At 36.7% G+C, this 14,349-nt stretch overlaps 1 protein-coding gene across 6 annotated transcripts in view; it reads right to left on the reverse strand.

The window, feature by feature from the left end:
• The window catches only part of PCDH15 (protocadherin related 15), a 1,822,477-nt gene that overhangs the window by 865,656 nt on the left and 942,472 nt on the right, over positions 1-14,349 (reverse strand). For all 6 annotated transcript variants that reach the window (XM_037804906.1, XM_037804907.1, XM_037804908.1 and 3 more), the window contains one exon: positions 1,513-1,631. In XM_037804906.1, coding sequence (XP_037660834.1) covers positions 1,513-1,603 — 91 coding nt within the window. In that variant the 5' untranslated portion in view covers positions 1,604-1,631. The remainder of the gene's footprint in view (positions 1-1,512; positions 1,632-14,349) is intronic.

A 14,349-nucleotide genomic window follows, 5' to 3' on the forward strand; every position in this document is an offset into this window, starting at 1 on the left:
TTCCTCGGCTAACATACATTACAGTGCTGAAAAAAACACAGAGTTTTAGAATGTTTAATGTGAAGAATGACAGATAGTGAATCCTTCCCCACTCAATGGGAACATTAAAAAATGGTACTTCTTCACATTCCAGAAAAGGAATGAAAATGACATGCCTTCTGATATAAAAAAAAAATGCTACCATGCAGATTTGCCTTCTACTCTTGGGACAGAATTTAAAATCCATTATTTTAATAAGAAATCATGTTCTTTTTAATTTTTGATTTTGTTTATGCTCCAAAGTAGCATGTATATATATATATATATTTTTTTTTTTAACTACTACATTTTTTTTTTTACTTGTTTTTAGACTGGAGGTTCAGAATCTCCATAAATGGCAAAGATGTCAACTTGAAATTCAGGTGCACTCTATGCAAACACTGTTAATTAGCAGAACTGTTTAAGGGATTAGGCTGTTGCCTTTATGAAAATAGTTAAAATTGTGAATTATTCTGCAAACCCCAAAGGGGGCATATTCTCCTAACCATTGTGTGGACTGAAAATGTCCTAACGTGTGCATAATTTGAATGATGGTAAGGATAAAGTCAAATTAATCTATCTTCTGATCGATCAACTTTGCCAAACAAAACACAAAAAATTTCACATTCTTCACTGCCACTAAAAGCAACTAGACAAAAGGTTAACAAGAGTAAGGAGATGGTTGTTTGAATATGTATTTGAACACCAAACATATGCTGAGTAATAACAACAAAAAACATTTAAAAATTAACAAAGTTCAGTTCTCTCAAATAGCAAACTTCTAGGAAGGGGCATTGCCCAATTTCCTTCTATTAAACCTAAATGTAGTATATATGTTCCGACTCTGTTTATGTGATATTCAAAGACAGATCCTTCCAATACTCAAATATCTAAGACAGGCACATCTGGACCAATACAGACATAATCTGTTAAATAGTCCTGAAGGAGCTGATGACGAACACACCTTTCTGAAGTGACTGACTTACTATTAGGGAGTGATTTAAGAAGTCTAATGTCAAGTCTTTTACATTTTTTCACTCCTTCCAAATAAAATAATGAGGGGTGAAACAACACAATACCTAATTAAAATGCTAACACTTTCGAAAGTCCTGATCTTCTCATAGGAAATATCAGTGTCTTTTGTATTGCTAAGCTTTGTTTGAGATCTTTGCTTGGGTCTGTTAAAGAGTTATTAAATAGAATCTAATTTTCTTTTCTCAGCAATTGAGCATTTGCTTAGAGAAAATTAGTAAGCAAACAAATAGAGGCATAGAGTGGGATTTATACTATATACGGCAATCCTTATTAAGAAACAAAGTGCATCCGATGCCACTTTTGTAGAATTATTTTCCTTAAGGTAAATAATTACATGGAATGACTCAATTTTAAAATGAACCACAAATTAGCATTCTTCATTTGTGGGTTGTGTTTCATTTTCTATTTAATAACAGGAATCTTGGCTAACTCTAAAGGTCAGATTAAAAACAACCTTACCATCGTCATACTGGGCCAAGCAGATTGTGAAGAGAGAGCCAAGGATAATCCCTGAAGCTAAACATTTGCAGAGATAAAACTGTTGTAACATCTTCTGTCAAATTCCACTCAAGGCTGATCTGAAATTATAAGAAGGAAAAAGAAAGATGTGACATGTTCTTTAATATGTTATAGGTAAACACAACTGCCACAGTACAGAAAAGCCTAATGACTTCATAGTTAATTACCTGTGCCACACTGTCCATTAACAAAGTAACATACTTGTTTATTGACTGGAACTCTTTATCGACATGAATTTGCAGACAAGTAATCTCTAAGGAAAGACATCTTTTCTGTTATTTAATTTTCAAGCAAGTAGGTTGAGAAGTTAACAAACTGATAATATCAGAACCACACTCTCTTTAAAATTGACACCCTGTGAGTCAAATGTAAAACAGTGTAAATTACTAAAATTGTGCCTACAGCACAATTCAATTATAAAGTTGAACTACACCATACATTTTATGTTGTACTACAACAACTTAAGATGGTAAACCATTTATTAATATCCCATGAAAGAATTTACATGGCAATTTGCCTTACACATTTAAATAGAAAAACCAGTTATTAAAGTGCTATTCTTTCCCAGTAGAGCAATAAGAGACTGACTTAACTATGTCAGGTAAGACTGAGGGTAAGCCATCAATTTTTGTCACATCTGTCTTTAAAAGAATTTGGATGCATTTCATTTAATTTCTTTGTTTTTCTTTGTGACTTCCCAGTACATGAAGAAACTTGGTACACTGAGGTATCAATGGCCAGTAAGCACATCGAAGGAATCTTACTGAAAGAATTGCATGCTCAGCTCCTGGTTATTTGAGGAAATTATTCACACAGAATTGCTCTAAATACCCCTGATGATAGATCCAGGAAGAACAGGGATTGGAACTCTGGTTCTTTAATTCAGAAATTCCAAACCCAAAGGCTGTCGGGACAAGCAGACAAAGGAAAGAGTGAATAAGCTTAAAGGTACATTAGAGATGGTGAAGACTGTGGAGTGCAGTGTTTGTCTGAAGAGATCAGTGGGCATTGAACTTCTAAAAATTGTAGTTATGTAGGAGTACAGGGCAACATTGACAGGTCTTTGATTTTCCAGAAGTCAGAAACCCAAATTTTCATGTGAGCCTGAGTGTTTAGATGGTTGTACAATCCTCTTCACAAGACTGAACGCTTCCGGCAGGCCATACTGCTGTCTGAGGGCCCTGGCCGTCTGTTTCTTACTTCTTCTCAGGATTCTTTTTCCTAGACTAGTTGTGAAAGTGGGTAAGTTTCATTGGACTTGAGGAAGGAAATATTTGAATTTCTGTTTTGATCTGTATTTTATTTCATCCATTTTTCTTTCTTATTTGTGTATGTTTTATAATGTTTATTATAAATCCATACAATAGCATACATAATTTATTTAAAGTTATATTAGAGGTGAAAGTTCAAAAATTTTAATCATGTGATTCACAGTCCAAAGATCACTGCATGAGACCACATACACATTTAAAAATGGAATCTATTCTTATTATGATTCCTTATCCAACAGGGGAAGGGGCCTTCTTTTTATCTGGTCCTCCACATTCCTCTTCATTACTGGTCAAGTTTTCATGGCCCTGCTTTTATAATTTCTAGGCAAAGATGCCCAAAGAGGAGTCCTACCTTAGATACCAAAACAAATTTATAGCCTGTGCTTACCTGGAGAAAAAAAAATAAAATTAAATGAACCAACAATAATTGTTGTAGAAGGCAGTGGATAAGAATTTGGCCTCTTTTAAAATTCAAACTCTTCAATTTACTAGTTACTTTGAGCAAATTAAATAGCATCTGTGTGTTTCACTTTCCTCATCATTGAAATGGAGATAAAATAGTACCTAGGGACTCCAGTTGTGCAACTGGTTAGTGCACAGTACTTTTTAAGAGGTAAAATAATACCTATCTCATAAGATTGTTTTGAAGTTTAAACAAGTGAATGGATATGATCCACAGCATGTATGGATTCTTCAACAAGCTAAATCAACATACTAAAATTTTCCAATCTGGATTTATAAAGCCTCTAACGTAGTAGGTAGTATTATCCCCATTCTGTGGAGGAGGGTAAGATCACAGAGGATAAATCAACTGGTTCAAGTTTTCAAAAGTGGTGAGTGGCTAAAGAGGTAGTGTTTATTCCACTAAAGAAAAGGACTGGAAAATTTTGAAGAGGAAAAAAGCTCAGAAGACTTTAAGGGATATGGAGACCTAGAACAGTCAGCTGTGTTACTCCTCTATACTCTAATGGAGAGATGTCCTCCCCAAATCTCAACTCTTTTTTTTATTCTTTTTTAAATTTAGAAAGGTGACAACATTAAGAAAGAGAAAAATGATTTTTTAAGAAAAATGAAGACACAACACTAACAGGATTTTATTACCAAAAAAAAACTTTAAAGCAATATCTTAGCAAAGGACAAACGGACAGAGATGTGCGCCGCCAAACAGCCTAAATCTTCCAACTTCACTTCCTTCTTCCTAACATAATTTTTACTATTATTCTCTCACAAATCATGTTTTTTTTTTCTTTTCCATTTCTGACTTAAGCCATTTGAGTTTCATTTAATAACTTTCAAGATGAAAACAACCTGACAGGTCAACATTTTAAAATCATTAACACTCTGCTATTATTAAGCCTCCAGAAACAGAAATTCTTGATCTGGAATCCTGCACATTCTTATTAGAGGATCATATTTATACTTTTGGAAACACCACAATAAAAAGTTCCATAAAATGCATTTAAAATAAATATAGTGCTTACCACCTGGAGTAATAAGATAATTTGGGGGAATAAGTTGCAGTTGTTTTTGTTTGCTTGTTTTTGAGTTATGAGAAAGATAGTAACTTCTTCTCTACCACATTTTTTTTTCTTTTACTATTCAATGTATATGTGCAGTTCCAAAGAAGTTTTTTTTTTTTTTTTCATTTCTATTGAGATTGTTCAGATACCATGCAATTATCCAAAGATCCAAAGTGTACAATCACTTGCCCCTGGGTACCCTCATACAGCTGTGCAACCATCACACTTAATTTTTGTTCAATTTTTAGAAACTTTTCATTACTCCAGACAAGAAATAAAGTGAAAGATGAAAAAAGAAAAAAAGAAAGGGAAACTCTAATCCTCCCCTATCCCTAACCAACCCCCCTCAATTGTTGACTCCTAGTATTGATATAGTATATTTGTTACTGTTTATGAAAAAATGTTGAAATACTAACTGTAGTATATATTTTGTAATAGGTATATAGTTCTTCCCTATATGTCCCTCTATTATTAACTTCTAATTGTATTGTCATACATTTGTTCTGGTTCATGGAAGTGATTTCTAGTATTTGTACAGTTGATCATGGATATTGCCCACCATAGGATTCAGTTTTATACATTCCCATCTTTTGACTTCCAACTTTCCTTCTGGTGACATATGATTCTGAGCTTCCCCTTTCCATCTCATTCACACACCATTCGGCACTGTTAGTTATTCTCACATCTTGCTACCAACACCCCTGTTCATTTTCAAACATTTAAGTTCATCCTAATTGAACATTCTGCTCATACTAAGCAACCACTCACCATTCTTAAGCCTCGTCCTATATCTTGGTACCTTATATTTCATGTCTATGAGTTTACATATTATAATCAGTTCCTATCAGTGAGCCCCTGCAATAATTGTGCTAATGCGTCTGGCTTATTTCACTCAGTATATTGCCCTCGAGGTTTTGTCACCAACCCATTTTTTTTAAATATGGTTTTGTTCATTCACCATACATTCCATCCCAAGTAAATAATCGATGGTTTTCTGCATGGTCATACATTTATGTGTTCACCACCTTCACCACTATCTATATAAGAGCATCTACATTTCTTCCACAAGGCAGGAGGGAGAGTCAAAGAAGGTAGAGAGGCAAAAGAAAGAGGGAAAAAAAATGACAGCTAGGAAGCAGCAAAAGGAAAAATAACCTTAAATCAAAGTAGAATAAAGAATCAGACAATACCACCAATGTCAAGTGTCTAACATGCCTCCCCTATCACCCCCTCTTATCTGCATTCACCTTGGTATATCACCTTTGTTACATTAAAGGAAGCATAATACAATGATTCTATTAGTTACAGTCTCTAGTTTATGCTGATTGCATCCCTCCCCCAATGCCTCCCCATTTTTAACAGCTTGAAAGGTTGACATTTGCTTGTTCTCCCTCGTAAAAGAACATATTTGTACATTTTATCACAATTGTTGAATACTCTAGATTTCACCAAGTTACACAGTCCCAGTCGTTATCTTTCCTCCTTTCTTGTGGTGTCTCACATGCTCCCCACCTTCCTCTCTCAACCGTATTCATAGTTACCTTTGTTCAGTGTACTTACATTGTTGTGCTACCATCTCCCAAAATTGTGTTCCAAACCACACACTCCTGTCTTCTATCACCCTGTAGTGCTCCCTTTAGTATTTCCTGTAGGACAGGTTTCTTGTTCACAAAGTCTCCCATTGTCTGTTTGTCACAAAATATTTTGAGCTCTCCCTCATATTTGAAGGACAGCTTTGCTGGATACAGGATTCTTGGTTGGCGGTTTTTCTCTTTCAGTATCTTAAATATATCACACTACTTCCTTCTTGCCTCCATGGTTTCTGCTGAGAGATCTGCACATAGTCTTATTAAGCTTCCTTTGTATGTAATGGATTGCTTTTCTCTTGCTGCTTTCAGGATTCTCTCTTTGTCTTTGACATTTGATAATCTGATTATTAAGTGTCTTGGCGTAGGCCTATTCATATCTCTTCTGTTTGCAGTATGCTGCGCTTCTTGGATCTGTAATTTTATGTCTTTCATAAGAGATGGGAAATTTTCATTAATTATTTCCTCTATTATTGCTTCTGCCCCCTTTCCCTTCTCTTCTCCTTCTGGGACACCAATGATACGTACATTATTGTACTTTGTTTCATCCTTGAGTTCCCGGAGACGTTGCTCATATTTTTTCATTCTTTTCTCCATCTGCTCCTTTGCGTGTAGGCTTTCAGGTGTTTTGTTCTCCAGTTCCTGAGTGTTCTCTTCTGCCTCTTGAGATCTGCTGTTGTATGTTTCCATTGTGTCTTTCATCTCTTGTGTTGTGCCTTTCATTTCCATAGATTTTACTAGTTGTGTTTTTGAACTTTTGATTTCTGCCGTATACATGTCCAGTGCTTCCTTTACAGCCTCTATCTCTTTTGCAATATCTTCTCTAAACTTTTTGAATTGATTTAGCATTAGTTGTTTAAATTCCTGTATCTCAGTTGAAGTGTACATTTGTTCCTTTGACTGGGCCATAACTTTGTTTTTCTTAGTGTAGGTTGTAATTTTCTGTTGTCTAGGCATGGTTTCCTTGGTTATCCAAATCAGGTTTCCCAGACCAGAACAGGCTCAGGTCCCAGAGGGAAGAAATATTCAGTATCTTGTTTCCCTGTGGGTGTGTCTTAGAAAATTGCTCCACCCTTTGATGCCTCGGGTCACTGTGCTTTTCTGCCCAGCAGGTGGCGCCTGTTAGCCTATAATTCTTGCCTGGTGTGAGGAGGTATGGCCATGTTTCCCCAGGCTCTGGGGTCTGGTTCTGAATGGAAAGGGCCCCACCCCTTTCCTCCTAGAGAAGACAGACCCCTCAGGTGGAGGTCATTAGCATTTCAATGGTCTCCGTCTCTGCTTGTGCTGTCTCCACCCTTCTCCGCTTCACAGCCCTGGAAACTGAAAATGACTGGGGCTTTCTCCACTGAGCCAAAAAACAAACAGATAGTCCCCTTCAGACCCAGTCCAAGGCGACCCTCTGGCTCTCCCAGGTCAGTTGTCACCCAAAGCCTCTGTCTGTTTTTTGGGGATGCGTACCTGTAGTGAGCAGTTCACACTTGCTACTTAAAACCCCAGCTCAGCTGAGCTGTATTCACTTGCTGGGAGAGAGCTTCTCTCTGGCACCACGAGGCTTTGCAGCTCAGGCGATAGGGTAGGGGGTCTCACGGCTTGGTTCCACAGGTTTTACTTACTGATTTTATGCTGTGTTCTCAGGCATTCCTCCCAATTCAGGTTGGTGTATGATGAGTGGATGGTCTCGTTTGTCCCCCTGCAGTTATTCTGGATTATTTACTAGTTGTTTCTGGTTTTTTATAGTTGTTCCAGGGGGACTACTTAGCTTCCACTCCTCTCTATGCCGCCATCTTGCCCAACCCAAAGAAGTTTTAATCATTTCAATGGGCTCACTATTTACAGCAACCTAAAAGAAAGCTATGTCAACCTGATATTCTCCCAAAATCCCAGCTTCTAAATAATGATAGAGAAGGTACCTCCTAGAAAAAGGCTGTGCTTCTCCAGTCAAAAGTTAATATTTATATATATCTGATGGAGACACTGTTTTGCTATAGTGATTTGGAAATAATATTCTGTTGCCAAAAATATTGAAAAAAGTGCTCTTCCCAATTATGATATAATCTTACATGCAAGTGGTTTGTGTTTAATGTAATTTATGGTATATTTTCATTAAACTTAAGAATATTTTACTAAAAAATTACAAACACAATATGCATGTTCTGAATTCCACACCATTTGTATTCCCCACAAGATAAAGTCCAACAATTTCAGTGTTCTCTGAAATGTATTTAATCTATAAATATTTATCAAGGATCTATTACGTACCCTCACTCTTCTAGGCAGTTGAAAAACATTAATGAACAAAGTCAATACATATCTCTGCAATTATGGCTCTTACATTCTAGCAGAGGAAAGACAGAGAACTAATAAGCATAAAAATGTAAGTAAATTGTATAGCATAAGTAAATTGAAAGGTAAGAAGTGGCACAAAAACACCAAAACACCAGCTAGTATCTTCATAGTTTTATACTGTCACTTTACACTTAATTCTCATTCAGAAAATGAAGTAAGACTACCTGAAGTAACCAAAATGCTTTATGAAAACATAACTAATGGAGAATTTAGCAATGAAAGCATAACTATTCCTACACTCACCCATAATAGATCGACTGTCCTGAGTACAGACTGCTCTTCATCTCCTGGAGGGAGAATAAAGGCCTTTCACTGCCTTTCAATGTCAAGTATAAATCCAAAGGCTGGCTCTACACAAAGCTCTGCCCTTTTTGTGTTCATACCTGCTCCCTGTATCCGGCTTGGTTGTGGGGAAACATTGTAAAAGCAGCCAAGGCTGACACCACAGCAATCTTCTCTGTGGTGCCTCTCTGACAATGCTAACTACTTGTTTAGCCTCTGATCCTCACTGCTATGTGAAAACCCACTAATTTCCTTGATATATCAAAGTTTGGAGCACACCTCCATTACTGTGATAAGAAATCCCATGTCAATACAGTATCAGGTGGCAAACTGGATTCTCTCAGGGAAAAGGGAGCTGAACATAAGCAGTTTGCCCTTTCACAGTCTGTTCAGGCTCCCTCCTGATTCACTTGGTCTCTGACAAAATCTAGATAGAGCTTAAAAATAAAACTTGTCATTGCTTTGCATTCCTTGAGAGAAATATATGATATCCACTTGCCAGGAAAAAAGCAAACTTCCTTCGAAGGAGCCTCAACTATCAAATTGAAAACACAAGGCTTTCGAAAGTCACCATATCTCACCACACTAAACATAGATTCCCCTAACTGACAGTCTGGGAACTTTTCTTCTACCTCAACAGGGAGGAAAAAATCAATAATGTCTTCATTGCTACAGAGAATAGTTAGTATTCTAGGCACAGCCTGATGAATCATCTTTTATTTTTATTTCTTTTTTTCTTTGTAATATGAACTTCAGAAATTTTGAGGAAAAGAAGAAAGAATTCATAAGACAGACAGTGTATTACATCTCAATTTTGAACATTTAAAATATATAATCAACAGTTGTAAAGATGAAACGAGACTGATTTAACTCAGAACAAGTTTCCTGAAACCACATGAAACACAATAGGAGGTTTTAAGCTTAGATATTCTCCTACTATAAACTTTGATGGACTTTCGCAACCCCAATCAGTGCCTTAACATGTCTGTAGGGGTTGATACTTTTTAAAATAGTAGTTTTAATCCTAAAACTCTAAATAAAGGAGGGAGGAATATTGATTTTCTTTTTAGATAATATCCTTATCAAGAAAAGAAATCACAAATATAATTTGCCTATTAAATTTTTTTTTTAGTTTTTTTTTTTTTAATCATCATTTTATTGAGATATATTCACATACCACGCAGTCATACAAAACAAATTGTACTTTCGATTGTTCACAGTACCATTACATAGTTGTACATTCATCACCTAAATCAATCCCTGACACCTTCATTAGCACACACACAAAAATAACAAGAATAATAATTAGAGTGAAAAAGAGCAATTGAAGTAAAAAAGAACACTGGGTACCTTTGTCTGTTTGTTTCCTTCCCCTACTTTTCTACATATCCATCCATAAACTAGACAAAGTGGAGTTTGGTCCTTATGGCATTCCCAATCCCATTGTCACCCCTCATAAGCTACATTTTTATACAACTGTCTTCGAGATTCATGGGTTCTGGGTTGTAGTTTAATAGTTTCAGGTATCCACCACCAGCTACCCCAATTCTTTAGAACCTAAAAAAGGTTGTCTAAAGTGTGCGTAAGAGTGCCCACCAGAGTGATCTCTCGGCTCGTTTTGGAATCTCTCTGCCACTGAAGCTTATTTCATTTCCTTTCACATCCCCCTTTTGGTCAACAAGATGTTCTCCATCCCACGATGCCGGGTCTACATTCCTCCCCGGGAGTCATATTCCACGTTGCCAGGGAGATTCACTTCCCTGGGTGTCTGATCCCACGTAGGGGGGAGGGCAGTGATTTCACCTTTCAAGTTGGCTTAGCCAGAGAGAGAGGGCCACATCTGAGCAACAAAGAGGCATTCAGGAGGAGACTCTTAGGCACAAATACAGGGAGGCCTAGCCTCTCCTTTGCAGCAACCGTCTTCCCAAGGGTAAAACTTATGGTAGAGGGCTCAACCCATCAAACCACCAGTCCCCTTTGTCTGTGGTCATGTTAGCAACCATGGAGGTGGGGTAGGCGAATACCCCTGCATTCTCCACAGGCTCCTCAAGGGGGCACTACATCTTTTTTTTTTTTTTTCCTTGTTTGTCTTTTTTCTTTTTTTTTTTTTAACTTTCCCTTCTTTTTTAAATCAACTGTATGAAAAACAAAGTTAAAAAGAAAACAAACATACAATAAAAGAACATTTCAAAGAGACCATAACAAGGGAGTAAGAAAAAGACAACTAACCTAAGATAACTGCTTTACTTCCAACATGTTCCTACTCTACCCCAAGAAATTTACCTAATATAGCAACATTTCTGTGAACTTGTTCCTGCTATACCCATCAGAAATTAACAGACCATAGTCATTCCTGGGCATCCCCAGAACGTTAAATAGCTTATCTGTTCTTCTTGGATTATTGTTCCCCCTTCCTTAATTGCTCTCTATTGCTAGTTCCCCTACATTCTACATTATAAACCATTTGTTTTACATTTTTCAAAGTTCACATTAGTGGTAGCATATAATATTTCTCTTTTTGTGCCTGGCTTATTTCGCTCAGCATTATGTCTTCAAGGTTCATCCATGTTGTCATATGTTTCACCAGATCGTTCCTTCTTACTGCCGCGTAGTATTCCATCATGTGTATATACCACATTTTATTTATCCACTCATCTGTTGAAGGACATTTGGGTTGTTTCCATCTCTTGGCAATTGTGAATAATGCTGCTATGAACATTGGCGTGCAGATATCTGTTCGTGTCACTGCTTTCCGATCTTCCGGGTATATACCGAGAAGTGCAATCGCTGGATCGAATGGTAGCTCTATATCTAGTTTTCTAAGGAACCGCCAGACTGACTTCCAGAGTGGCTGAACCATTATACAGTCCCACCAACAATGAATAAGAGTTCCAATTTCTCCACATCCCCTCCAGCATTTGTAGTTTCCTGTTTGTTTAATGGCAGCCATTCTAACCGGTGTTAGATGGTATCTCATTTTGGTCTTAATTTGCATCTCTCTAATAGCTAGTGAAGCTGAACATATTTTCATGTGTTTCTTGGCCATTTGTATTTCCTCTTCAGAGAACTGTCTTTTCATATCTTTTGCCCATTTTATAATTGGGCTGTCTGTACTATTGTCATTGAGTTGTAGGATTTCTTTGTATATGCAAGATATCAGTCTTTTGTCAGATACATGGTTTCCAAAAATTTTTTCCCATTGAGTTGGCTGCCTCTTTACCTTTTTGAGAAATTCCTTTGAGTTGCAGAAACTTCTAAGCTTGAGGAGTTCCCATTTATCTATTTTCTCTTTTGTTGCTTGTGCTTTGGGTGTAAAGTCTAGGAAGTGGCCGCCTAATACAAGGTCTTGAAGATGTTTTCCTACATTATCTTCTAGGAGTTTTATGGTACTTTCTTTTATATTGAGATCTTTGGTCCATTTTGAGTTAATTTTTGTGTAGGGGGTGAGGTAGGGGTCTTCTTTCATTCTTTTGGATATGGATATCCAACTCTCACAGCCCCATTTGTTGAAAAGACCATTATGGCTCAGTTCAGTGACTTTGGGGGCCTTATCAAAGATCAGTAGGCCATAGATCTGAGGGTCTATCTCTGAATTCTCAATTCGATTCCATTGATCTATATGTCTATCTTTGTGCCAGTACCATGCTGTTTTGGCAACTGTGGCTTTATAATAAGCTTCAAACTCAGGGAGTGTAAGTCCTCCTACTTCGTTTTTCTTTTTTAGAGTGTCTTTAGCAATTCGAGGCATCTTCCCTTTCCAAATAAATTTGATAACTAGCTTTTCCAAGTCTGCAAAGTAGGTTGTTGGAATTTTGATTGGGATTGCATTGAATCTGTAGATGAGTTTGGGTAGAATTGACATCTTAATGACATTTAGCCTTCCTATCCATGAACATGGAATATTTTTCCATCTTTTAAGGTCCCCTTCTATTTCTTTTAGTAGAGTTATGTAGTTTTCTTTGTATAGGTCTTTTACATCTTTGGTTAAGTTTATTCCTAGGTACTTGATTTTTTTAGTTGCTATTGAAAATGGTATCTTTTTCTTGAGTGTCTCTTCAGTTTGTTCATTTCTAGCATATAGAAACATTACTGACTTATGTGCATTAATCTTGTATCCCGCTACTTTGCTAAATTTGTTTATTAGCTCTAGTAGGTGTATCGTTGATTTCTCAGGGTTTTCTAGATATAAGATCATATCATCTGCAAACAATGACAGTTTTACTTCTTCTTTTCCAATTTGGATGCCTTCTATTTCTTTGTCTTGCCGGATTGCCCTGGCTAGCACTTCCAGCACAATGTTGAATAACAGTGGTGACAGCGGGCATCCTTGTCTTGTTCCTGATCTTAGAGGGAAGGCTTTCAGTCTCTCACCATTGAGTACTATGCTGGCTGTGGGTTTTTCATATATGCTCTTTATCATGTTGAGGAAGTTTCCTTCAATTCCTACCTTTTGAAGTGTTTTTATCAGAAAGGGATGTTGGATTTTGTCAAATGCTTTTTCAGCATCTATTGAGATGATCAATTGATTTTTCCCTTTCGAGTTTTTAATGTGTTGTAATACATTGATTGTTTTTCTTATGTTGAACCATCCTTGCATGCGTGGAATGAACCCCACTTGGTCTGGTGTATGATTTTTTTAATGTGTCTTTGGATTCGATTTGCAAGTATTTTGTTGAGGATTTTTGCATCTATATTCATTAGGGAGATTGGCCGGTAGTTTTCCTTTTTTGTAGCATCTTTGCCTGGTTTTGGTATTAGATTGATGTTAGCTTCATAAAATGAGTTAGGTAGTGTTCCATTTTTTTCAATGTTTTGAAAGAGTTTGAGTAAGATTGGTGTCAGTTCTTTCTGGAAAGTTTGGTAGAATTCCCCTGTGAAGCCATCTGGCCCTGGGCATTTATTTGTGGGAAGATTTTTGATGACTGATTGGATCTCTTTGCTTGTGATGGGTTGGTTGATGTCTTCTATTTCTTCTCTGGTCAGTCTAGGTTGTTCATATGTTTCCAGGAAATTGTCCATTTCTTCTACATTATCCAGTTTGTTGCCATACAGTTGTTCATAATATCCTCTTATAATTTTTTTAATTTCTTCAGGATCTGCAGTTATGTCACCTTTTTCAGTCATTATTTTGTTTATATGGGTCTTCTCTCTTTTTGATTTTGTCAGTCTAGCTAGGGGCTTGTCAATCTTGTTGATCTTCTCAAAGAACCAACTTTTGGTGATATTTATCCTCTCTATTGTTTTTTTGCTCTCTATGTCATTTATTTCTGCTTTAATCCTTGTTATTTCTTTTCTTGTACTTGGTTTAGGATTGGTTTGCTGTTCATTTTCTAGCTTCTTCAGTTGATCCATTAGTTCTTTGATTTTGGCTCTTTCTTCCTTTTTAATATATGCGTTTAGTGCTATAAATTTCCCCCTTAGCACTGCTTTTGCTGCATCCCATAGGTTTTGGTATGCTGTGTTCTCATTTTCATTCGCCTCTATATATTTAGCAATTTCTCTTGCTATTTCTTCTTTAACCCACTGATTGTTTAGGAGTGTGTTGTTTAACCTCCAGGTATTTGTGAATTTTCTAAGTCTCTGATGGTTATTGACTTCTAATTGTATTCCATTGTGGTCAGAGAATGTGCTTTGTATAATTTCAATCTTTTTAAATTTATTGAGGCTTGTTTTATGTCCCAGCATATGATCTATTCTGGAGAAAGTTCCGTGAGCACTAGAAAAGTATGTGTATCCTGGTGATTTGGGATGTAATGTCCTGTATATGTCTGT

The sequence above is a fragment of the Choloepus didactylus genome, chromosome 15 (genome assembly GCF_015220235.1).
Source record: "Choloepus didactylus isolate mChoDid1 chromosome 15, mChoDid1.pri, whole genome shotgun sequence".
In the NCBI taxonomy this organism is placed as follows: Eukaryota; Metazoa; Chordata; class Mammalia; order Pilosa; family Megalonychidae; genus Choloepus; species Choloepus didactylus.